Source organism: Oncorhynchus kisutch, linkage group LG1 (genome assembly GCF_002021735.2).
Source record: "Oncorhynchus kisutch isolate 150728-3 linkage group LG1, Okis_V2, whole genome shotgun sequence".
Taxonomy (NCBI): domain Eukaryota; kingdom Metazoa; phylum Chordata; class Actinopteri; order Salmoniformes; family Salmonidae; genus Oncorhynchus; species Oncorhynchus kisutch.
The window spans coordinates 25,183,857-25,210,670 of record NC_034174.2 but is presented as its reverse complement, the minus strand read 5'-3'; the positions used below and the strand labels follow the sequence as shown (position 1 = coordinate 25,210,670).

At 44.1% G+C, this 26,814-nt stretch overlaps 1 protein-coding gene across 1 annotated transcript in view; it reads left to right on the top strand.

Moving 5' to 3' along the window:
- Positions 1 to 9,522: 9,522 nt before the first annotated feature.
- Positions 9,523 to 26,814, top strand: part of LOC109875998 (interferon-induced GTP-binding protein Mx2) — a 33,357-nt gene continuing 16,065 nt past the window's right edge. Inside the window, exons 1-5 of the mRNA XM_031806132.1 lie at positions 9,523 to 10,168; positions 24,841 to 24,978; positions 25,146 to 25,300; positions 25,440 to 25,578; positions 25,704 to 25,902. Coding sequence (XP_031661992.1) covers positions 9,979 to 10,168; positions 24,841 to 24,978; positions 25,146 to 25,300; positions 25,440 to 25,578; positions 25,704 to 25,902 — 821 coding nt within the window. The 5' untranslated portion in view covers positions 9,523 to 9,978. The remainder of the gene's footprint in view (positions 10,169 to 24,840; positions 24,979 to 25,145; positions 25,301 to 25,439; positions 25,579 to 25,703; positions 25,903 to 26,814) is intronic.

Here is a 26,814-nt window from a genome sequence, read left to right as displayed (position 1 = left end):
ACATTTCATAGAAGGAAATCAGTCAATTTACATAAATTCATTAGGCCCTAATCTATAGACCCCACCACTTGGGAGCCAGGTCCACCCACTGTGGAGCCAGGCCCAGCCAATCAGAATGAGTTTTTCCCCACAAAAGGACTTTATTACAGACAAAAATACTCCTCAGCACCCCTCCTCAGATGATCCTGCAGGTGAATAAGCGGGATGTGGATGTCCTGTGATGGCGTGGGTACACATGGTCTGCGGCTGTGAGGCTGGTTGGACGTACTGCCAAATTCTCTAAAACGATGATGGTAGAGAAACAAACATTCAGTTCTCTGGCAACAGCTCTGTTGGACATTCCTGCAGTCAGCATGCCAATTGCATTCTCCCTCAAAACTTGAGATATCTGTGGCGTTGTGTGACAAGACTGCACATTTTAGTGGCCTTTTATTGTCCCCAGCACAAGGTGCACCTGTGTAATGATCATGTTGTTTAATATGTCACACCTGAGGTGGATAGATTATCTTGGCAAATGAGAAATGCTCACGAACAGGGATGTAAACACATTTGTGCACAACATTTGAAAGACAAGCTTTTTGGGCGTATGAAACATTTCTGAGATCTATTATTGCAGCTCATGAAACATGGGACCAACATTTTACAAATTGCGTTCCTATTTCAGTTCAGTATACATAAAAGTAATCCCTTTAAATAAATTAATGTTAATGAAACCTGTATGCCCTTAATGGGAATTTGTTTTGCTCACGAGTCATGGACACAAAATCCATAAAAAGCAATGAACATGTATTTAATTAACAGTTGATGAAAATACAACATTCAAGTATAAATACTATTTTGCATCCTTATACTGATTTGTCTACATACAAGACAACTTTAGACATCCAATTGCAAGATATTACACTTTTCAGCAGCAGGACCTAAATTAAAGAATAAAAGGCTGTGTATTTTCTTGATCACCCATTTAAATATATATTGTATCTGTTCCAGTCCAGGCTATTCTACTGATAGAAAAACCAGACTCGTCCCTTAATTATTGAGATAGGGACATCTAGAGGTATAAAAGGAGGACAGCCTACCTAAAAAAGCTGTTGGTTATTGCAGCCTGGTCTCATAGACTAGACGTAATATAGTAAAAGTATATCCAGGCCCCTTTGTGCTGTTGTCTGTACCCAATAATGTTTGTACCATGTTTTGTGTTGCTACCATGTTGTGCTTTTGTCATGTTGTGTTGCTACCATATTTTTTGTCATTTTGTGTTGCTACCATGCTGTGTTGTCATGTGTTGCTGCCTTGCTATGTTGTTGTCTTAGGTCTCTTTATGTAGGGTTGTGTTTTTCTCTCTTATCGTGATGTGTGTTTTGTCCTATATTTTTATATTTTTATTTATCCCAGCCCCCGTCCCCGCAGGAGGCCTTTTGCCTTTTGGTAGGCAGTCATTGTAAATAAGAATTTATTCTCAACTGACTTGCTTATTTAAATAAAGGTTAAGTAAAATTAAAATAAAAGACTCTCAAACTAGTATGATATGTTACGTTTGGTATGGTTCTAACAGTTGGTAAGCACTACAACTAGTGCGGTCCGTCTCCCAGACGGTCCTACTAGGTTCACTCATGCGCCAGTTGTCTTTGCCTGTGGATCTTCTCTTGACCACACAGGGTGGGTCAACTCCCATCGCATGTTGTAAGCCTGGATTATCCTGCAGTATGAGCCTCTTTCCCAGTGAGGGGGCCTCCCTGTCTTCCTATCCTAAACTGAGTTAGCAGTGGAGCCCTCACTTTATCAACCCGGGTCACCCCTCTTGGTCTATCCCTGCTGGCCACATAGGTTAGCTCACTTCTTTCTACTGTTAACACTGCGGGTCATTTGTGACACGGTATACTACGTGTCAGCGGGGGCTATTTTTGTGTACAACACCAACGAGCAATGTAATATTTATTTATATTCCGCTCTGTACTATTTTGGCGCGGCCTGGCTCTTACTGCGTGTTATCTCGCTGTTCCACAGCTTCACAATTTATGGATTTAAAAAAATAATGTATTTAGCAATTACAATGCAGTAGCTTCTAACAATAGTAATTAAGTTCTGTTCTTACCTTACCCCAGAACTTCTAATACATCTATCAGCACCAGAATTTCTGCACTTTCCCTATCTTTTATCTGTTGCCTCTCGAGCAGTGAGTAGGCATTCTGGTCAGGATCAGGTGACTTGCTGATGAGCCTTTCATGCGGACCTTTCAGCTTCGGCCCGAGAGCAATTTCTGCAGGTGTGAAACCTGTTGACTCCTGCCAGGCAGTGTTGATGGAGAAGCGGAACTCAGGCAACCAGCTGTCCCAAGTGTTATGCTTGTCCTTCACGAAGGTTGTGATCATGGTCTTCAATGTGCGATTGATGCGTCTGACAGATTTGTTTGTGGATGGTACAGTGTAGTGAGCTTTTGGACAACACCCCATTGCTGGCAAACCTGTTTGAGAAGGATGGAGGTGAACTGTGCTCCTGTCCGAGACGAGATATGCTGGCGTTCCCCATCTGGTGAATATTTCATCAGTGAGAATGGAGGCTATCTTTGAGGTCTTCGCCTCTCGCATGGGGAACAATTCAACCCATTTGCTACAATAGTCAAGGGCCCATGATATCCAGTCCCAGCATGCTTCTGCCTCCCAACCCGGGGTGCAGGAGAGAGTATCCAGAACAATGTTGCACTGTCCTTTTCTGTAGGTGACATGGAAGTCAAAATGTAGTATGATCATCCATCTATCAGTCTTGAATTGGGCTTTGGATGGTGGAACACCCAGGCCAGGGCTGAGTAGTCAGTAATGACCTCAAATTTCCTCCCTTCAAGAAAAGACTGCCACTTTTCCACCGCCCAAATGACTGCTAGGCACTCTCGCTCAGAGACAAGAGTAATTATTCTCGGCAGAGTTCAACAGTCTTGATTCATTGCCATCAATCTCTTGTCAAAACAGCACCAGGTCCGATGTCACTGGCATCTGTTTGTACTTTGGGCAGGCAGAAGCCATGGGAGAGTACCATTGGTGCTTTGGTTAGGGCCTCTTTCAAGTCTTCGAAAGCCCAAGACACATCCTTCCTCTTCAGAGCATTGAGGGGAGCAGAGCAGTTGTATTCATACTGAAACTCAAGATCAAGCAAGATCAAGCTCAAAATGGGGGGGGGGTTGTGTTATTTGTAACTTATTTTGTACATAATGTTTCTGCAAACGTATCTTACTGCAAAAAAGAGCTTCTGGATATCAGGACAGCGATCACTCAACTTGGATAAGACAAAGATTTTTTTCTACAACAAGGAGGACGCACAGGACATTCTCCAAACAACCCAAAGGGCCGATATCCCCGTTATTTGCAAGAGGAAGTACAGAGGATAAAGCCAGATGCCTGGTCAGGACCTGGAGAAGGCGACTGGGAAAGCTGCCGTTACTACTCACCAACATGCAATCATTGGACAATAAATTAGACAAGGTACGATCACGGATATCCTACCAATGGGACATCAAAAACTGCAATACCCTATGTTTCACAGAATCGTGGCTGAATGACGACATGGATATTCAGCTAGCAGGATATATGCTGCAACGGCAAGAAGGAACAGCACACTCTGGTAAGACGAGGGGGGGGGGGTTCTGTGCATATTTGTAAACAACAGCTGGAGCACGAAATCAAAGGAAGTCTCTAGATTTTGCTTGCCTGAAGTAGAGTATATTGTGATAAATTTCAGGCCACACTACTTGCCTAGAGAGTTTTCAGCTATACTTTTCATGGCTGTTTATTTACCATCACAGACAGATTCTGGCACTAAGACCACACTCAGTCAGCTGTATAAGGAAATAAGCAAACAGGAAACCACTCACCCAGAAGCGGCGCTCCTAGTGGCCGGAGACTTTAATGCAAGGAAACTTAAATCAGTTCTACCAAATTTCTATCAATATGTTAAATGTGCAACCAAAGGGAAAAAAATTCTAGAGTATTCAAAGTGCGGCCTCTAACCCGGGAGCTTACAAGAAATCTTGCTATGCCCTGCGACGAACCATTATGGTAAATGAAGGAGGTATTTTTGTCAAGATAGGAATGTGATTTTAGGAGTCATAAGAGATAAGAGAACTATGTCCGACATATTGGATGAAAACTTGACAGATAAAGGGGGTATCCTTTACAAGTTACAGTATTGGGTTCATACAGTTTTGTAATAACATCACAAAATGAAAAACAATATGAGATTTGTTTTCTACATCTCCCCACGGACCCATTTCCCACATCATTATGTTAGACATAATATTTTTGGCATCTTTTACTTTTACTACATTCCGAAAGAAAATAATTTTTACTAGTTTTTACTCGATACATTTTCCCCGACACCCAAAAGTAGTTGTTACATTTTGACAGGAAAATTGTCCAATTCACACAATTATCAGGAGAACATTCCTGGTTATCCCTACTGCATCTGATCTCAAAACTCACTAAACACAAATGCTTTGTTTGTAAATTATGTCTGAGTGTTGGAATGTGCCCCTGGCTATCCTTCAATAAAAAATTATAAATTAAGATTGTTGCGTCTGGTTTAGTATAAGGAATTTGAAATGATTTATAGTTTTACTCGTTAACATGGGCACCCTCATTGACATTATCCTGACCAACTTGCCCTCCAAATACACCTGGTTTTCAATCAGGATCTCAGCGATCACTGCCTCATTGCCTGTATGCGCTATGGGTCCGCGGTCAAACGAACACACCTCATCACTGTCAAACGTTCCCTAAAACACTTCTGCGAGCAGACCTGGCCCGGGTATCCTGGAAGGTTTTTGACCTCATTCCGTCAGTCGAGGATGCCTGGTCATTCTTTAAAAGTAATTTCCTCACCATCTTAGATAAGCATGCCCCCTTCAAAAAATGCAGAACTAAGAACAGATATAGTCCTTGGTTCACTCCAGACCTGACTGCCCTTGACCAGCACGAAAACATCCTGTGGCAGACTGCAATAGCATCGAATAGTCCCCACGATATGCAACTGTTCAGGGAAGTCAGGAACCAATACACGCAGTCAGTCAGGAAAGCAAAGGCTAGCTTTTTCAAGCAGAAATTCGCATCCTGTAGCCCTAACTCCAAAAAGTTTTTGGACACTGTAAAGTCCATGGAGAACAAGAGCACCTCCTCCCAGCTGCCCACTGCACTGAGGCTAGGTAACACGGTCACCACTGATAAATCCATGATAATCGAAAATTTCAATAAGCATTTCTCAACGGCTGGCCATGCCTTCCCCCTGGCTACTCCAACCCCCCCTGTGCAGGGTGAATACATGGTCTGTTGTACGGTAATTGGGTAAAAAGCCAATTTGATATTTGCTCAGTACATTGTTTTCATTGAGGAAATGTACGAGTCTGCTGTTAATGATAATGCAGAGGATTTTCCCAAAGCTGTTGACGCATATCCCACGGTTGTTAGTGGGGTCAAATTTGTCTCCACTTTTGTGGATTGGGGAGATCAGTCCTTGGTTCCAAATATTGGGGAAGATGCCAGAGCTAAGGATGATGTTAAACAGTTTTAGTATAGCCATTTGGAATTTGCTGTCTGTATATTTGATCATTTCATTAAAGATACCATCAACACCACATGCCTTTTTGGGTTGGAGGGTTTTTATTTTGTCCTGTAGCTCATTCAAGGTAATTGGAGAATCCAGTGGGTTCTGGTAGTCTTTTTAATAGTTGATTCTAAGATTTGTATTTGATCCTGTATATGTTTTTGCTCTTTATTCTTTGTTATAGAGCCAAAAAAGATTGAAGTGGTTTACCCATACATCTCCATTTTGGATAGATAACTCTTCGTGTTGTTTGTTTAGTGTTTTCCAATTTTCCCAGAAGTGGTTAGAGTCTATGGATTCTTCAATTACATTGAGCTGATTTCTGATGTGCTGTTCCTTCTTTTTCCGTAGTGTATTTCTGTATTGTTTTAGTGATTCACCATAGTGAAGGCGTAGACTCAGGTTTTCCGGGTCTCTATGTGTTTGGTTGGACACGTTTCTCAATTTCTTTCTTAGATTTTAGCATTCTTCATCAAACCGTTTTTCATTGTTGTTCTTTTTCTTAGATTTGATAAGGAAGCTGAGAGCTCAAATATACTGTTAAGATTTTCTACTGCCAAGTTTACACCTTCACAGTGGAACGTTTTACCCAGGAAATTGTCTAAAAGGGATAGAATTTGTTGTTGCCTAATTGTTTTTTGGTAGGTTTCCAAACTGCATTCCTTCCATCTATATAAGTTCTTAATGTTACTCAGTTCCTTTGGCTTTGATACCTCATGATTGAGTATTGCTCTGTTCAAGTAGACTGTGATTTTGCTGTGGTCTGATAGGGGTGTCAATGGGCTGACTGTGGATGCTCTGAGAGACTTTGGGTTGAGGTCAGTGATGAAGTAGTCTACAGTACTACTGCCAAGAGATGAGCTATAGGTGTCCCTACCATAGGAGTCCCCTCGAAGCCTACCATTGACTATGTACATACCCAGCGTGCGACAGAGCTGCAAGAGTTGTGACCCGTTTTTGTTGGTTATGTTGTCATAGTTGTGCTAGGGGGGCATATGGGGGAGGGAATGCTGTCACCTGCAGGCAGGTGTTTGTCCCCCTGTGTGCTGAGGGTGTCAGGTTCTTGTCCGGGTCTGGCATTTAGGTCGCCAGAGACTAGTACATGTCCCTGGGCCTGGAAATTATTGATTTCCACCTCCAGGATGGAGAGGCTGTCTTCATTAAAGTATGGGGATTCTAGTGGGGGGATTTAGGTAGCACACAGGAGAATATTTTTCTCTGTTAAGATAATTTCCTTTTAAATTTCTAGCCAAATGTAAAATGTTCCTGTTTTGATTACTTTAACTCTCTCTCTACCCTTTAGTATCAACTAAAATAATGCCTTTGTCTAGAGAGACTTTTGCCCACCCAAAACTCTAACGTCCAAAAAGTGAATAATGGAACAATATGTGACTAACCGGCTCAAATCGGTCTTATGTAGCAAAATCTGAAATAGTTTTTTTTCTTACGTTGGATAAAATGGTATACGATACACTGCATTTTTTTTTAGGAACAATGGGAAAGTAATTCTGCTTTGAAAGTTGATAAACTTGTAAACTCACTTTTGAGAAAAGGGCCTTTGAATGTTTTGGTACCTACTGGAGAGCTCTCCTTTGTCTACAACCATTCAGCATTGTTCATATTCTCTTAATGATCGACGTTGTTAGCATATTACATCTCTGCGATAATTTGCCCCAAAGCGAGTTCAAGTACAATTTCGACACATTTCTTTTGGTTTTGTTCACCTCTATTCTGTCAGGGTCAAGAAGTATGCCTTCTCTGTTGTGATAGTCTTGAATGTACCTGTCTTTGCTCTCTTGATCTGTGACAGATGCAGGATAGCCTGAAGCCATTTGTTTGCCTCTCAAGAAGGTCTTGATGTACTCTTTAAAAAGAGTATCTGATTTCCTGGAAAAGTTCCACACGTCAAAGATTTTGGCCACACGATACCCCATCTCTAGAGCCTTAGAGAATTCAACTGTGACCCATACCCCTGTCAGGGCTCTTTCTTGATCTGAGTGATCACATGGGTTTTGCTGGTTGTTGTTTTCACTGCAGGTGCGACAAAGGGGAAAGAAAAGTTTTCCTTGAGGGCCCTTGTAAGGCAACACTGGTAGAAAGAAACCCCTAGGAGGGTAGACAGATGCTTTGAACAGACCAAAATAGTTTTGACGTAAGTCAAAGTCGCGATGAATAATTTCCGGATGCCCCATAGGATAGCATGAGGAACTCATTACATGAGGATAAAGGGATGTAAAATCTACATATCATATTGTCTCGTCGGGTTGCGCTGCAGGTATAAGAAGTGGTGGTGGCCCATCTTTGCATGGTCTCTCAACAGTGCACTCGTAAACAGCCATTTATTTTACAGAGATGTTATGGGAGGGACCATCAACCTGCTCACCTTCTCATGGATAGTGGGCCAGTCTCTTATGCAAATGTTTGGCACGAAACCACTGAGTCACGGAAGGAGATCTCTACTGGCTGCTACTATTGAAGATCAGGCAAGATATGACAAAGCTTCTCACTGGCCAATCAACACGATGCACCGGTTCCATAGATGTCATCATTGTGACAAACGCACTACATATGCATGTGAGAAATGCAAAACGCCACTGCACATTGAGTGCTTCAAGATATACCATGGACAGTAGAAAAGGAGATAAGAGTGAATGAAAAAGGGCTGAAAAAGCCAATATAAGAAAAATAGAAAAGTCAATAAAGGGTGAGGAGAAGCAGTACAACGGACTCTAGGAAGAAAAGAAAAATCTACGAAAAATTGAAAATTACTGGAATGTTTTTGGAAAAGAGGATCAATTGATTCAAGACATACTGTATTACAGTATCTGACTGATTGTAGTTCAACAAAAAAGAAGGGATGCACAAACTAATCGTGCACTTGGTTCTGAAGCCTACTGTAATACAAACGTTTAAAAAACTATATATATATATATATTATACACATACAGATATACACATACATACACACACATGTATGTGTATAATATATATATATTTTTACATTTTGTTCAGTGTAGGCCTCTACTTGAATGCATGTTCTACAGGCTACCTCTATCCTAAATGTTACCTTTATGTTCAATGTGAATGAATGACACAACTGCTATACAGTTGTTAGTGAATGTTGCACTAAAATGTCACAATGACAATGTTTCAATGAATATTGCACTAATGTACAAGTTCAAATGTTACAATAAAGTTACAAAATTAATGTTTCAATACATGTTGCACTAAAGTAACAGTGTTGAAATACCTTGATGGTTGTTGATTTTTGTTTTTGCTCTCAGTATTCATATCGATGTCATAAAAGGGTTTTAGATATGTAAAATAGTCACACTATAATGTGATGGGGCATTCCAGTAGCAATGTTGGGGACTGCCAGTGACAGTTTTAAATGTGTTAATAACTGGGCTGGGGTCACTGCTGACTGAAGGACCAAGGTGCAGCATGGTAAGCATACATTTTTTCTTTATTCAAAATGACGCCGACAAATGAAGACCATAAACCAAACCGTGACGCTATGTGCCCTGAACAAAGACAAAGTTAACTTCCCACAAAACAGGTGGGGAAAAGGGTACCTAAGTATGGTTCTCAATCAGAGACAATGATAGACAGCTGTCCCTGATTGAGAACCATACCAGGCCAAGACATAGAAATACAAAACATAGAAAAAAGGACATAGAATGCCCACATTAGTCACACCCTGGCCTAACCAAAATAGAGAATTAAATGCCTCTCTATGGCAAGGGCGTGACAGCTGGGATATATAAGCATTTTCATGACTGCATAGGATAAATATGTTAATTCAGTATACATCACATTATCCCACTGGTCACAATTGTGACGACCATAAAATACACTTTTTTACCTACTTTTCCATCAAAACTTTAAAAAAAATATGATTGATTATTTCAAAGGCTTACTAAGGACACAAGATTTGGATAGACTCCCGCGTCTGTCCGGTGCGAACTTTAGCATCAGTTCGAGGTCCCTCTACACCTGCACCTCCAGAGGGGTCAGGTCTCTTCACTGCCCGGAGGAGGAATTCAGCCATGTTAGTTCCGACCTGTCTATTATGATGTTTAAATTGACATGATGTTAATCTGAATATTGTTGAGTCTCTGCCACTTTGTCCGTGGTTTACAGTTTAAGACATACTTAATATTTCACATCAACACGTACAGGCTGCAAATCAATTAATTACTCTCTGGCCTCACTCTAAAATCGAGTGAGATGAAACACAGGTTACCTCGCTGTTGAAGAACTGAAAGTGAAACTCTATTATGGTTAAGAATCGTTTCACGGGGATTACTATTTCTACAGATCTTGTACAGCCAGTAGTCAGTTGCAGTGTAGTCAGTTGCAGTGTATTAACCGTTTTTATCGCAAATCATGAATTATACGCTGAACCAACATTATGAGGAGAAGGTGCGTCCTAGTATTGACCTCATCGACTCTCTACGCTCCCTTGGCGTAGAGAAGGACCTTGCCCTGCCTGCCATCGCCGTGATAGGGGACCAGAGTTCGGGAAAGAGCTCCGTGCTGGAGGCGCTGTCTGGGGTGGCTTTGCCAAGGGGGAGTGGTGAGTGATAATTCATGAACATTCTGTACGTGCATAATTTATCGTGTAGTTTATAGTGTTCACAGTGTCTGTAGTTGTTGTTTTTCTACATAGTGTACATGTTGATAGTGTAAATTATGTGTTTATTGTGGCTTCATCATGTCAAATTCCTGGTCGGTACATGTTTATTTTTTTTGTACCTTTATTTAACTAGGCAAGTCAGTTACGAACAAATTCTTATTTTCAATGACGTCTAGGCACAGTGGGTTAACTGCCTTGTTCAGTGGCAGAAGACAGATTTTTCTTAACCTTGTCAGCTCGGGAATTTGATATAGCAATCTCCAACGCTCTAACCACTAGGCTACCCTGCCGCCCCATGTAAATGTACTTGCCGAATAAAAGTTACTTAGATTCTGATGAAACAGGTGAGATGAGGGCAGTGGTTTTTAGAATATTGGTTCCGAAATAATATTATATTGGTGAGTGTTAGTAATTGGATATGTAGACGGACGAGTCGGTCAAGGATCGATTCAGACAAGGTGGTAAATTGTATGACAAGCTACAGTTTATTCAGAGTGAAGATATCTAGAACAGCGTAATTACGGCTCTCCCGCTGGTTCGTACGGAAGCGCAGACGAAGAAGAGACCGATACAATCAGTACACCACTTATATATAGAACAGAAAGTAGGTTGATTCTGGAAGATCGGATCTTTGGATTGGTTCAGCTGGGGTGTAGTCTGTAGTCTTCCGCCATTGGCTCAGTTGTCTGTCCGTCATCGTAGAATCCTCTTCGGGTATTCAACGTTCAGCTACAACGGAGATCATGTGTGTGTGCGCTGGTTTTGGCCATTAGTGTAATGCGGGAGCTATCCTGTAGGGGACCCCACAGGCTCAACTCTGAGTGGTAGCCCCCCCTTAACAATAGTTTGGTCACCTACATAAGAATTAGCATTTCTCTACAAAACCCTCTCTTCACGTCTCACCAGAGACGTGACACAACCTAACTGGATCCAGACACAAAGAGAAACTTCTCCCAAGGGGACTATGAAATAAGGCACAGTTTTAAACAGAAATAGATATATATGTATTACATCATGTTCTCCATTCAATCCCACTATGTACTAAGTTGGCTACCAGCCACCCAGGAACTTACAACCCTCATTTAACAGAGCGGAGAACAACAGCTCAAAATAAAAGTAAAATGCTTGTCTATATAAGGCAACTTTTTCCCGCAGGAAAAAGTTGTGATTCCCTCTCTTCACATCTCCAAAGAGATGTGACTTAAACTTGGCAAGTCAGGCGGAATGATCCACTTGCATAACACATGCATACATCCCCATAAGGCAACAGCAGATATAATGTAAATCTAATAGACACTCTCCTCCTCATCCTCGAATTCAAGTAGGTCTTTATCCAGCAGAGGAAACATCTGGGAAGGGGAGGAAGGGTCAATGGCTTTAGAGATAACCCCAGTGGCAAGGGAACGGATGCATGGAATGCAACAGCATCCACAGAGAACTAAAATGGCAGCGAACACCGAAATAGATACCAAAATGGAGGACACCAGGGTTTTATATTTACCAAACGCACTCATCCAGGAGTCCCACATCGAGGTATCTATCCCAGAATGAGATTTCATTTTACCATTAAGCGTCCGCAGACCTTCTAGGGCTATGGTCAAGCTACCATCCGAGGCTGTGTTATTAGGGATGAAAGTACAACACTGGTCACCAAACATGGAGCAAACCCCGCCCTTCTCAGAGAGTAACATATCAATTGCAATACGATTTTGGAAAGCCATGAGGCTGGTTGCAGCCAGTTGGCCATGTACTGCTTCAAAACCCTGCTGAGTCCAGTTGCCTAGCCTTTGGACGTTGTAATGTATATAGTTAATACGATCAACATTCTTGTTAATTGTGCACCACCAACAGATGGATGATTCAAACCCTGCAGCTACCTGATCTATTAACTTATACTCATCAGGCACTCCCCTAGGGACTCCGATAGCGTCTATGTAGGAGGGGTCTCCACTAGATGGGGTGGTGTCTCTCCTTGAACGTCCCCTATATCCGGGATTTACTCCCTGGGTCCGCAGAACAAGGTCCTCGGCTCCTATAGGGTAGATAGAAACAGGCAACAAGAGAGTAACAAGTGCACAGCGTCCAGTACTGTTCGAGGGTAACTTATCAAACAGGACCGTGCTACCACACCACCACCACACATCTGCTCTGGATATTGACCTAAGGCTCCCCTTAATATTAACTGTATCCAGACACCAATCCGCAGGGATCCATCCCACCTTGGTTCCTCCTCCCGTCATATTGACACAAGTAAAATTTGCCCTTGCAACCTGGTTGGAAAACACTGGGTTCCTAGTTGTGAATTTAGTAACCGGATAGACCTCATCCCAGGCAGTACATTTACCCCTGGGGTTATCTGTAGTCATAAGAGGGACTAGACAAGCTAGAGTCACCACTGCTGGGACAATGCGGAGCAATGGACGAGCTCCCATGCATACCACACAACTCTGCCTGGTGGTATTTGCAGCTTCCTCGGTCAACAATAGCCAATTATTGGAGAAACCTGAGACTCCTGTGGCTGTTAAAATTACATCATCCGGACTTTTAAGCCTGGGGCCAGTATGAAATCATAACACCCTAAGGGCTGGCCCCCTGGCCTGACAGTAAGTTTCAGTCCCGTATTTGTCTTAGTTAAGGTCAGTCGCTTCCGCCATTTCACTGCCCCCTCGTCTTTTGTCCAGTCTTCCCACCCATTACCTGTCTCCCCCACCAAATTTCTCCATGACCAATCGCCAACCTTCCCTAATGTCATATACCAGACGTGTCCGGCAAACCAGAGTGCACTGGTCCCCGCCTGTTCCCTCCCCTTTATCCTAGAGTACCCTAAAGTCCCCCAAGGGATGTTAATGATATTAGTTGCATTTGCGGGGACGCAAACGGTCGTGCTCCGTATGTCGTTGGCCTTACAATCAGTGTCAGGGGTGGTGGAATGCCTTTTGCACAAATGATTAGTCAGTTCTATATGTGCCATGGATGTGGTCAGGTTGGATGACCCATTAAAGGGTCCTATATCTGCTTGTGATGTAGGTGTATGATGCTCTAATACACACAGGAGAATCCCCATGGAAACTCCTGTGACTACAATAAAAATAACAAACACGGGGCCGGATATCCCCAATCTCGTCCAGGGATAGCCCCTATCTCTGGACGACCTGTTAGTTGGTGTGCTGGGGAGCTGCTCCCACATCCTCACCAACTAAGGGTTCTGTGGTTGTAATCAAATTTAGGTCGCTCAAATCGACCCTGACTTCAGTCAGCGTTCTTGAAGGAGTCGGTGCTGGTGTACAATGAGTCAAGTGGTGCCAAGGTGCGCCCGATTTACCTTTGACCTGGACTGAGTGTGAAGTAACCTCCTTCACTTCGTACGGTCCAGTCCACCTGGGATCCGCCCACTTTCTTTTGTGGACTTTGATCCTTACCCAATCGCCGACCTTTACCCTCAGTTGCTCCGGATCTCCCGTCAGCTTCCCCTCATGGACTTTGTGTATCTGTTTGGAAAGAGCTGCGGACAGTTCCGTCAATTTTCTTACATAGTCAGTCATACCTATCTGGTGTACATCAAGAGGGGGCATATGACCTCCCTCTCTTGGTGGACCTGGCATTACTCTTCCTGTCATTATTTCGTGGGGTGAGAGATGAGTCCCTGCCCCAGGTGATGACCTCATGGCCATCAACGCCAGTGGCAGGGCCTCCACCCATGTCAGTTTTGTACCAGCACACACTTTGGCTATCTTACACTTAAGAGATTGGTTGCAGCGCTCCACAAGGCCTTGGGCCTGCGGCTTATACACGGATCCAAACTTGTGTATAATGCCGAACCTTTCCTCCACCTGTCTCAGTTGTTTGTTTGCGAAGTGGGACCCATTGTCGCTTCGGATATGTCTAGGGACCCCATATCTAGGTATGAGTTCTGTCTGTAGCCACTTAATGACCGTTAACCCATCCTCCTTAGCTGTTGGAATTGCTTCTACCCATCTAGAGAATCTATCTACCATTACTAGCAAATATCTCTTCCCGTTCTTTACATTGTCTTCTCCCATGTCTGTATAGTCTATACTGATGTCTTGGAAGCATGCGTTTGGCACCGGGTAGGCCCCCATCGGGGTTTGGTAGGGCTTCTTTGGATTGTGGCTTCCACATATGTTGCATTCGTCACAGAATAAATCTGTCATGTCCTTCATGTGGGGGTGCCACCATATGTATGAAACCTTCTGTAAAGTTCTGAGTTTCCCTTCATGAGTGGGTCCATGGGCTTCTCTTATCAGTTCTGGACAGAGGTTAGCCGGAGCCACCAGTCGGCCATCATGGCATCTCCATATTCCATCTGGTCCCTTAGAGCCTCCCTTCTGTGTCCAAACCGAATGTTCGTAAGGGCCTGCCTCTTCCTGTAGTTCTAGTATGTGTTGGCTTGTCAATTCAGTCCTTGCCGGTTCTATCCCGAGCACCATCTGTCGGGGGCGGTATCCTCCTGCGGCCTTGGCTGCCAGATCTGCGGCATCATTTCCTTGATTGATTCTGTTGGTCAGTCTTTGGTGGCCTTGGCATTTCATTATGGCCACTGTCTTTGGTATGGACACGGCATGTATCAAACGTTCCATTTGGGCTCGGTGCTTGATGGGTAGGTTACCTGTGGTGGTGAAGTTGCGCCTAACCCATTGTGGTCCATCTATGTGCACTGCTCCGTGTGCGTATGCCGAGTCCGTGTAAATGTTTACGGTTTTTCCTTCAGCTTTCTCTAGAGCTTGAGTCAAAGCCACAATTTCCGCAAGTTGTGCCGATGCTGGCTGGGGGATAATTCCTGATTCCAACGTGACATGTGTTTTGTCATGCAGCTGCTGTACGACCGCATAGGCAGCTACGTTTCCTGTGTCTCCCTTGTAGCAACATCCGTCTGTGTACAACCATAGGTCTGGAGATGTCAGTGGTTCATTTTCCAGGTCTGGTCTCAGTTTGAGCTCTTGTGCTGCCCTCTCTTGGCAGGAGTGTGCTAGGCCATCTTCTGCGGTGAGTGCATCTGCCATGTTCTTGTCGGTGTTCACAAAAGTGATGTGTGACTGGGTGCATTTGTTCTGGATTTTGTTTTTTCTGTCCGCACTGAAGGTAAATTCTTTGCTGATGAGGTATGCTGCCACCCCGTGGTGGGTGTGTATTTGCATCTTGTGGCACATTACCAGATGGGCTGTCTTCTCAATCGCCTTGGCTACCGCCGCAACGTATCTGGAACAGGCGGTCTGTCCGGTTTCAATGTGGTCAAGTTTTGAAGAGTGGTACATGAGTACTCTTCTCTCCCCCTCATGTTTCTGAAAAAGGACGGCGGATGCAAAGCCTTCCTTTTCAGAAACATCCAGGTGAAATGTTTTACCGTAGTCTGGTGCCGTGAGAGCAGCAGCCACAGACAGGTCAGTCTTCAGGAGCCCAAACGCCGTTGAAGCCTCAGGAGTCCATATAAGTGGGGCCTGCAGGTTTCTTGGGCCAGCTTCTCGAACAATTTCTCTCAGAGGTTCAGTTCTTTCAGTATAGTCTGGGATGTGAGTACGGCTGTATCCCGTCAACCCCAGGAAAGAGAGCATTCCTGAAACAGTAATGGGCCTGGGATGATGTAGGATTGAGTCTCGGTGTGATTTTGAGAGTCCGGCCCCCTCGCTTGAGATTTCCCTTCCCAGGAACAGGACGGTTCGTCTGCATGATTGGACTTTTGACATCTTGACTTTGTAGCCTTTGACTGCCAGAAAGTCCAACAGGGTTTTAGTCATTTCTAGACAAAGGTCTGAGGTGGGAGCCCCCAACAACAGGTCGTCTACGTATTGTATGAGTATCACTCCTTCTGGGATTTTCAGTTCTGCCAGATGAGTCTTCAGAATATAATTGAAGATTCCCGGGGAAGAAGTGTAACCTTGGGGAAGTACGGAATAGGTAAATTGCTGATTCTCGTAGGTAAAGGCAAAAAGTGGCTGGGAAGCCTCATCCAATGGGATGCTGAAAAAGGCATTGGCCAAGTCCACTACGGTGAAATACCGATGTTTGGGTGACAGGTTGCTCAGTATAATGTGTGGGTCTGGAACAGGGAGATCGATGGGTGTGGTAACTTCATTTACAGCCCGGAAATCCTGCACCATCCGGTATGTTTCTCCTCCTGCCTTCGGAACTGGAAGTATGGGGGTGTTCCAGTGTGATTTAGTCCTGTATATGCACCCAGCTTCCAGTAGGCCTTCGATAGTGGGTCTTATCCCCTCTATCTGTTCTTGCTTCAGTCGATATTGGGTTCGAAATATTGGTACTTGCGCCGGATTGGTTAGGGTAATGCACACTGGTTGGACCTGTAACTTTCCCACGTCAAATGGTGTGGTTGTCCATATTGCCTTGTCTATGGAGTCCAAGACAGCAGGGGAGGAGGGGTGATCAGAATATGGTTTCCCGTGATGCCTGGGGAGAGTGAGGCGCTCAGGCTGGCACTGTTCTTCAGTGTCCACCATAGTCAGACGCCACATCTCTTCGGTGGTTGCCTTCAACAGGCCTGGTGCACTAGTCTCTTCCCAAGTGAGTTTCGAGGCCCTCTTTATCATTTGACCCAGACTTCGGGCCTCATGTCCATTCCCTACTGCGAGGGTCACGTGTGGAGCAGAGTCGGGTCCCAGTTGATACCAAGGTTTAATATGGTGTGGGAGTATGACTGGGGCTGCCACCCCCTCAGGGCCGCACACGATGGTAAGGCAGCGTATGTTTGGGGTAAGATGCATCATGTTTTCATCCCAATCTTGTGTGTACGGCGTGTCTTCTTCGTCAGTGACGTTGAGAGTGCAGTGCAACTCAGCCTGTGGTGTCTTATAGGGATGGAAGGTATATATTAGCTTCCTCCATTGGTTGAATTGAAATTGGATGGCAGGAGTTCCAGGTCCAGATGGTAGGCATTTGAGCCAGTAAACCTCCTGTGTGGTGGATAGAGCAGGTGCGGGCAGAATTGGGAGCATCAGGATTCGGGCCCTTGGCGGTGGATCGAGCGCGACCTCCACTCCTGACTCAGTTAGGTATATTGCGCATCCTAACTTACAGAGTAGGTCTCGACCTAGTAGGTTGATTGGGCAATTTGGACAATATAGGAATTGGTGTTTCAAACTGGAAGGGCCCCACTGGAACAATAGTGGAGTAGTTTTGTATTGATCTTCAGGATTTCCTGAAACCCCCACCACCTTTACCTTTTCTGAAGAGAGGGGTTGATGAGAATTGATGGCGGAATATGTACATCCAGTGTCCACAAGGAACCTGTGGGTGACCCCTTGTACTACACATGTAATAGTGGGTTCCGTGTGGACAGAGAATTGTTGGCCATCTAACCCAACTGGTGGTGGTGGGCAGCCTCATTCCCATGGGGGGTATCCCTCAGACATCCCCTGGAAGGTGGGACCGGTAGGGGGCGCTGGGTTGTATGCTGGTTGATATCCCTGGGTAGGGGCTGGTGGATATCCCTGGGCAGGGGCTGGTGGATATCCCTGGGCAGGGGCTGGTGGATATCCCTGGGCAGGGGCTGGTGGATATCCCTGGGCAGGGGCTGGTGGATATCCCTGGGCAGGGGATGGGTATCTTGGGGCCCAGCTTCCCCGTTGTCCACCTCTCCTCCCTCTGTTGGCCATGTATGACTGGCGCTGCTGTGAGAGGGGAACAGGGCAGATCCTTGCATAATGACCTTCTTGGTAGCAGTTGTAGCAATTTCTTCTTGCTTGCGGCGGTCCCCCCCATGTCGGTCCAGATGGGTTAGAAAATCCAGGCTGGGTGTAACCCTCATATCCGTAGTTGGCTCCTGGATTTGGAGGGGCGGCGTATACGACCGGTGCCTGTGCGGGGGTCGGTGGTGTTGGAGCGGCCACCAACATCTGGTTAATGGTCTGAGTCCCAATCTTGGCTATATCAGTGGGTTCCTCCGCCACCATTTGCTTTTTTGGCTTTGCAGTCTTTTGGGCCTCATTCAATTGTAATTTGAGCAGTTGGAGTTGCAGCGACTGAACTTGTGAATCAGCCGTGCCTTTGTCTTTGTTGTATTGAGAGATGTGATGGTGCACATGGGAGTTGAATTGGGCAGTGGGCAAGGCCATCAGCCCCACTGTGGCCCTAAGCTTGGTTTTCACTTCTATGGGTGTCCCATTCACCACCATCTCCTTCCACATGCTGAGAGTGGTTCCGCTCTGGTCATGGGGTTCAATGTGGACTGACCTCCAGGTGGTCTTAGCCCTATCTAGGTATTGAGCTGCCTGCTCCCCGTCTTTCATGGCAAAAGAGGTAAGGGTTGCATAATTTTTTTCGGTGGGATATGCCCTTCTGAGCTCATTCCACAGTGATACTCTGTATTTCTCAGGTTCTGTTGCTGACCCCAATTTTCCCAGTCCTGCTGTGTTTATTAGGGCATTCATGGTCGTGTAGTCGGTTGACCTAGCCAATAAGGCCTTCATGTCCCCCAAGGCAAGCCGGACCCCAGAAGTTAGGGACTGAAGCTGAAGCAGCCAGGCTGAGGCACCCCCATGTAAGCTCGGGAGCTGTTCCATCAGGACCGTTAAATCGTGCATCTTCCAGGCAACGTATTCCTCTCGGTGGGTTGTTTCGTCCATCCTGAGTGGCATTTGATACGGCCCATGTTGTCTTTGGGCTTCTTCTTCTCCTCCTTTCCTTTGTCTGGCTATGATGCGCCTCGACCGTCTTACTGCCGTTTCAACGGGGGTTGATTTTCCCTTAAAAACTCCTTGTATCAGGATTATTTCACCCGATTCTTCTGCGACTTCTTCCATGAGTTTCAGTTGGCTTTCTGCCTCCCATACACCTGCAGCCGTGAGGGGAACGTCCTCCTCTGTCTCCTCTTGTGGTTCCATATCATCTCCTTCCTGTTCTTCCGTTTCGCTGAAAGACATTAAATTTTCTCCTTCTTGGCGGCCACTTGTGAAATACTCCTTACTAATATCGCTCCTTGGTTCCCCTCTATGTTCTCTGTACACACTGGATGTGCAGAAGGTCGGGGTTCCTCTCCCCTCTGACTTCAAGCTGCTCCCGTTGCCCCCTGCTCCATTTATGACTGGATTCCTCGTGTGGCCACTGGGGCGGAGCTGTTCTCGCATAGTTCGAGGGGCATGCATGTCAGATGGCCCTGGTGTGCACTTTTGTGCACCCCCTGGTGTGGAGCATCCCTGTGGGCCAGGCTTTAATTCTTCACACTCCAGGTGGCCCCCTGTGATCAACGTATCCCCTTGGAGTACTCCTTCTTTTACAAGGAACACAGGGGCCTGTGTTGACGCGTGCCCGGCCCTTTTCCCCTTATCAGTATAAGGTGGAGGCAAATTTGAGAGGACTGGGTAAAGGGGTTGGGTCGTTGAGGGCACATGTGTTGGCGGGGCAGAGGGAAATGGATTTGGCGCCATCTCCTGGTGGTGGTCCGTCTGCTCATCTTCCCCTTGTGAGGGAGTGGCCACCCCCATCATTTCCGTTTTTTTTTTCAGTTGTGCTTTTAGCGCCTCTTCGATGGCCCAAGTTCCTATCTTCAGTTCCACTTCTGCCCTTTCTCTCTGTTTAGTCCCTTTTTTCTTAAATACGTGACTTTTGTTATTTTCTACTTCCTTGTCTCTGGCCTCTTGTAACGTCCCTCTCAACTCACATTCCATCGTTTTCAGCTGGGCCCCTGTTGGCGGCCCCCCCCCTAGATAACCTGCTTGTGTCCATTTTAACTTCAATCCCTCCCATACTTTCTTTATAGGCTTCCATTGTTCCTGTCCCCCTGATCTATATTCAATTTTTTGTTCTAGGAACTCATTAAACCTCAGCTTTGGAGTATTGGGGTTCGCCATTGTGAATTTGCTTTAAACGTAATTTAATTTAATTCAATCGGAATTTAATCGTAGTTTTAATCGAAATTCTCTCCTTCTATCTGAATATAGTTAGCATATACTTCGCCCGACGTTGATTAATACCCACGATGTATTCGAAGAGACACTATTGCTCGTACTCTGCCTTATCTCAGAGCTTCCCCTTCGTATATTCAGGTTGAGAAAAACGCATGGGCTGGTATAGCATTTGTGGAGCGCACAACCAAGGGATCTATTCGACTATTTAGTCTCAATATTTACATATTATATTCAGATATTATTTCAATTATACATCAGTCATTTCATTCCTGATTATACATTTATACATGTACCTATTAACATGGGTACATGGGTACAATATAGAAGTTTCGGATTTATCCAATATCCCTTATTATAATTCTCTCTCTCTCCCTCTATCTAACCACCAACAATCTTAATGGAAACAATTACAACCACATTGCATTTTAACATAACATAACATAAACAGTTACAAATAGACAAAACAAGACAAAACAGCACGTTATATCTCTGACCCCTGAAAGCCGATCCTTATCAGTGAATTTCTATCAGACTGAGCCGTACCGGACCACAGGATAAAATTACAACTTATCCCCATCGGCGCCAGATTTGAAGAATAGTAATTAGCTATCCCCTACTGATCTCTATTCCTGATCCCTATCGAGCTGACCCCTATCAGAATTATTACACATGTCCGACCCCTATCGGTGAATCTCTATCAGACTGAGCCGTACCGGGTCACGGGATAAAATTACAATTTATCCCCTTCGGCGCCAGATTTGAAGAATAGTAATTAGCTATCCCCTACTGATCTCTATTCCCGACCCCTATCGGAACTATCACACATGTCCGACCCCTATCGGTGAATCTCTATCAGACTGAGCCGTACCGGGCCACAGGATAAAATTACAATTTATCCCCCTCGGTGCCAGATTTGAAGAATAGTAATTAGCTATCCCCTACTGATCTCTATTCCCGACCCCTATCGGAACTAACAAAGACAAAACAGTGATCACTCATCATTGAAAGCTAGCAGACTGTGCTGACCGGACTGATATCTCATCAATGATTTAAATCACACCGGCCGTCGCCGGTTCGTTACTACATATGTTCACATACACTGTTATTTCGACTCGTCAGCAAATTATAAATTTACACAAGAATTCATACTTACTCGGAAAAACTGATAAAAATTTGGACAGACTATTCGACAATATGCAAAGTTTGATTTAACAGGCTTTTGCTTACCTTATTTTTATATGGTGCACCTTGAAATCAGTTTTCCGAGTTGAGCAGAATTGTTGCCCTCCCCCGAAAGTCTTCACCCGTCTTTCTTATTTATTTAATGATGCGTCCTTTCCCCAACTCGCCTTCTCCACACCCAAATCAACTCACTTCGACTGGATCGTTAGTAAACCATCCTCTGCTACCATTTCTGTTAGTAATTGGATATGTAGACGGACGAGTCGGTCAAGGATCGATTCAGACAAGGTGGTAAATTGTATGACAAGCTACAGTTTATTCAGAGTGAAGATATCTAGAACAGCGTAATTACGGCTCTCCCGCTGGTTCGTACGGAAGCGCAGACGAAGAAGAGACCGATACAATCAGTACACCACTTATATATAGAACAGAAAGTAGGTTGATTCTGGAAGATCGGATCTTTGGATTGGTTCAGCTGGGGTGTAGTCTGTAGTCTTCCGCCATTGGCTCAGTTGTCTGTCCGTCATCGTAGAATCCTCTTCGGGTATTCAACGTTCAGCTACAACGGAGATCATGTGTGTGTGCGCTGGTTTTGGCCATTAGTGTAATGCGGGAGCTATCCTGTAGGGGACCCCACAGGCTCAACTCTGAGTGGTAGCCCCCCCTTAACAATAGTTTGGTCACCTACATAAGAATTAGCATTTCTCTACATGAGCCAACTGGTAAATGCACTCAGTTATAAGGAATTCATATCACTTTACAAGGTCCCTGTAACACCTAAAGATTTTGCAATTGTTTTAGATGCCGTTCCCTCAGGTGTTGCTCTACTGTTCAGGAACGTGTCAAGACCTGACCCTCAGAGCCTGCCTTTCTATTGACCCTGTTGACTCATCAGTAGGAAATATGTGTTTCTCTTTTGGTCCATTCAACAACAGAGCGATACCAACCTTGTTTCAGCAGTATGTTGTATGTCAGGACCTTATGTCATGCCTTATTGGAATGGATTTATTGATAATATCTGTTGGAAAAAAGTTTGGATGTTGCGACACACATACCTACTTGTTAACAGAATTAAGGAAGTTTCCTTTAAAATGATTCATAAATATTATAAATATTTGCTCAAATTGCTCCTTTTGTAGTAACCACCCAGAAACAGTGTTGCATCTTTTTTGTCATTGTATTCATGTAAGAAAACTGTGGCAAGACATCAGTAGATTTAGAATTGAACACGTTACCTACGATGGGAATAAGCTGAATCATTTTTATGTAATTCATGTCATTATTCTTTTGGCCAAATTTCATATTCACAAATGTACCTTTACAAACAAAAAAACAAATTTTCTTACCCTACAAAAATAAATTGAACTGTATTTTAAGACAATTAAATACTCTACTAAAAAAAAGCTGTTAGAATTATAAGTGTATTTATGTCCCTGATTAAGGTCTTTGTGTAATGTGATATTGTACCCCCTAGCTCAATTGTCCATTGTATATAATCTATATATACTTGTGTTCCCTCGTGTACACACTCTATTGTTATTGTTGTTAAATAAAAAATAAATAAAAAAACAGATGAGGGCAGTGGGAAAGTAGGTCCCTAAATGGCATGTAATCCAATAAATAATAAGAGTGCAGCCAGTATGTTGCAATCAACTTTACTGAACAAAAATATAAATGCAACATGCAACAATTTCATTGATTTTACTGAGTTACAGTTCAAATGAGGAAATCAGTCAATTGAAATAAATAAATAAGGTCCAAATCTATGGATTTCACATGACTAGGAATAAAGATATGCATCTGTTGGTCACAGATACAGGATCTCATCACGGTATTCTTGTGCATTAAATTTGCCATTGATAAAATACAATTGTGTTTGCTAGTTTCTATGTTTAGTTTCTGATGTTATAGTTGATATGTACAGTGCCTTTGGAAAGTATTCAGACCCCTAGACTTTTTCCACATTTTGTTAGATTACAGCCATATTATAAAATTGATTAAATCATTTTTTTCCCTCATCAATCTACACACATTACCCCATAATGACAAAGCAAAAACAGGTTTTTATAAATGTTTGCTAATGTATTAAAAATAAAACTGAAGTATCACATTTACATAAGTATCCTCACCCTTTACTCAGTACTTGGTTGAAGCACCTTTGGCAGTGATTACAGCCTCGAGTCTTCTTGGGTATAATGCTACATGTTTGGCACACCTGTATTTGGGGAGTTTCTGCCATTCTTCTCTGCAGATCCTCTCAAGCTCTGTCAAGTTGGATGGGGAGCGTCGCTTCACAGCTATTTTCAGGTCTCTCCAAAAATGTTAGATCAGGTTCAAGTCTGGGCTCTGGCTGGGCCACTCAATGTCATTCAGGGACTTGTCCCGAAGCCACTCCTGCATTGTTTTGGCTGTGTGCTTAGGGTCATTGTCCTGTTGGAAGGGGAACCTTCTCCCCAGTCTGAGGTCCTGAGTGCTCTGGAGCAGGTTTTCATAGAGGATCTCTCTCTATTTTGTTCCGTTCATCTTTGCCTTGATCCTGACTAGTCTCCCAGTCCATACCACTGAAAAGCATCCTCACAGCATGATGCTGCCACCACCATGCTTAGCCTTAGGGATGGTGCCAGGTTTCCCCCAGATGTGACGCTTTGCATTCAGGCCAAAGAGTTCAATCTCGGTTTCGTAAGACCATAGAATCTTTTTTATCATGGTCTGAGAGTCTGTAGGTGCCTTTTGGCAAACTTCAAGAGTGCTGTCATGTGCCTTACTGAGGAGTGGCTTCCGTCTGGCCACTCGACTATAAAGGCCTGATCGGGGGCCCTTCTCCCCCGATTGCTCAGTTTGGCCGGGCGGCCAGCTCTAGGAAGAGTCTTGGTGGTTCCAAACTTCTACCATTTTAAGAATGATGGAGGCCACTGTGTTCTTGGGGACCTTCAATGCTCAGACACTTTTTGGTACCCTTCCCCAGACCTGTGCCTACGACACAATACAGTCTCAAGGCTCTACAGACAATTCCTTCGACCTGATGGTTTGGTTTTTGCTCTCACATGCACTGTCAACTGTGGGATTTTATATAGACAGGTGTGTGACTTTCCAAATCATGTCCAATCAATCAAATTTACCACAGGTGGACTCCAATCAAGTTGTAGAAACATCTCAAGGATGATCAATGGAAACAGGTTGAACCTGAGCTCAATTTCGAGCCTCATAGCAAAGGGTCTGAATACTTATGTAAATAAGGTATTTCTGTTTATTTTTATTTTTAATGCATTTGCAAACATTTCTAAAAACCTGTTTTCGCTTTGTCATTTGGGTTATTGTGTGTAGATTTCTGAGGATTTAAAAAAAAAATGTAATTCATTTTAGTGTAAGGCTGTAACATATCAACACCAAAGGCACTGTAAGTTGATCTTCTTTTTTTCTTCTCTCTCTCACTCCTCTTCTTCCAATGAACTCTGACAGGGTGATGTATATGGGCTGTTTTTCTCTGGGTTTCTTGCAGAGTCATCTAATCTCTTTTACACTCTCTAACTCCTCCTCTGTCAACTCTGACAGGTATTGTAACACGATGCCCCCTCGAGCTGAAGATGAAAAGGAAGAAAGAAGGAGAGGAATGGCACGGAAAAATCAGCTACCAGGACCGTGAGGAGGAGATTGAGGATCCCTCTGATGTGGAGAACAAAATTCGGAAAGGTGGGTGTGGTCACTGTCATTGACCCACTCTCATTACCTCAAGCATCTAAACTGAGTCACTATTCTTCACTAACATACTATTTTCATATTTACCTAAAACCATTACAAATAACATTAACTGTTGGTACTAAGGCACCTGTATTCTTATCCCCCCCCCCCCCCTCCAGCCCAGGATGAAATGGCAGGTGTGGGGGTGGGTATCAGTGATGACCTCATCAGCTTGGAGATTGGCTCCCCTGACGTCCCAGACCTCACACTCATCGACTTGCCAGGCATCGCCCGTGTAGCTGTCAAGGGTCAACCTGAGAACATTGGGGAACAGGTACATACCTCCACCCACCCCCAATATTAGTGGGGAACCACTGTTCATTTGTCACCCCAGTTTTAGAGCAGAAGCCAAAATGACACGTATCCCCCCCACCACACGTTATGTACAGTTTAATAATCTTTGGCATTTCCAGATTAAGAGACTGATACGGAAGTTCATCACAAAGCAAGAAACAATTAACTTGGTGGTTGTGCCATGCAACGTTGACATTGCAACCACAGAGGCTTTGAAGATGGCACAAGAGGTGGACCCTGAAGGGGAAAGGACATTAGGTATTCCACCCTTTATTATTTACTAAACTATTATGAAGCAAGCTCTTGTGTAATGGTGATTATAAACCATGTAGACTTGTGTTGACTTTAATGAGTGAGACTTGTGTGTGTTTCCCATTGAACAGGCATCCTGACCAAGCCCGACTTGGTAGACAAAGGCACAGAGGAGACTGTGGTGGACATAGTTCATAATGAGGTTATCCAGCTGACTAAGGGCTACATGATAGTCAAGTGCAGGGGACAGAAAGAGATCATGGAGCGAGTCTCACTGACCGAGGCCACAGAGAGGGAGAAGGCTTTCTTCAAAGAGCACGCTCATCTCAGGTTGGTCCTCTGGATTGAAGTGTGCTTTAAGTCTGGTACACAGAGGGTTGACAATTAGTCATGAACATTCTGCAGCCAATTATTGCTCTTTACCCCACAAGATAACAAGATTTACCAAAGATTCCAGCCATCGAGCCAGACCATCTTAAGCATGAAACACACTGAGAATCTGAGACTGCCGATAGGTACTGATCACAGTATGAGGCCGTTCCTTCTCTTGCTAGAATAAAATACGTACCTGCTGTGTACCGACCTGGTATCGATGAAACTGCAGTTTCTACTTGTTTAATTGCAATGCTCAGCAGTGGCCGACAACTTGACTTTGAGCCAGTCAGAGAGCACAGACCTCCACGTGGGGGAGGCGACTGGACCCTTAAGAACGATTGTAGTCAGAGTACAGTATAACTGCAGTATGCTGCAAATACTGCGTTCAAAATAACCCTGTTTTTTTACTGCAGTAATTTTTCAGTGTAGCTGCAGTTACAGTGCAGTACACTCCAGTTATTCTGTAATTACTGCGTCCAGAATACTACAGTCAACTGCAGTTACTGCACTTTTACTGCAGTTTCAAAACTGCTATATTTTTTTGTGAGGGGAGTGACAAGAAAAAGAAAAAAAAATAGGGCACTTATGAGAATTGTTCTTCAAGCACAAAACAAAAGGAGTTTTGTGCTTGAATAAGTTTTTTTGGTTTAGGTTTGACAATGTGCACTAGCTTATTAGTTAGCTTCCTAACTGAGCAAGGCAGTCACACACACCTCATATGAAATGAAGGGAGTGGCAATAAGTGCAGCACAATGCGCACAACACTAAATGCTTTACCAAGCTAGCTATCTGGCCACTATAGCCAGTAACATTATAATTAAATCACAATGGATATGTTTCCATGAAGCAGCTGCCAGTAGCTGGATG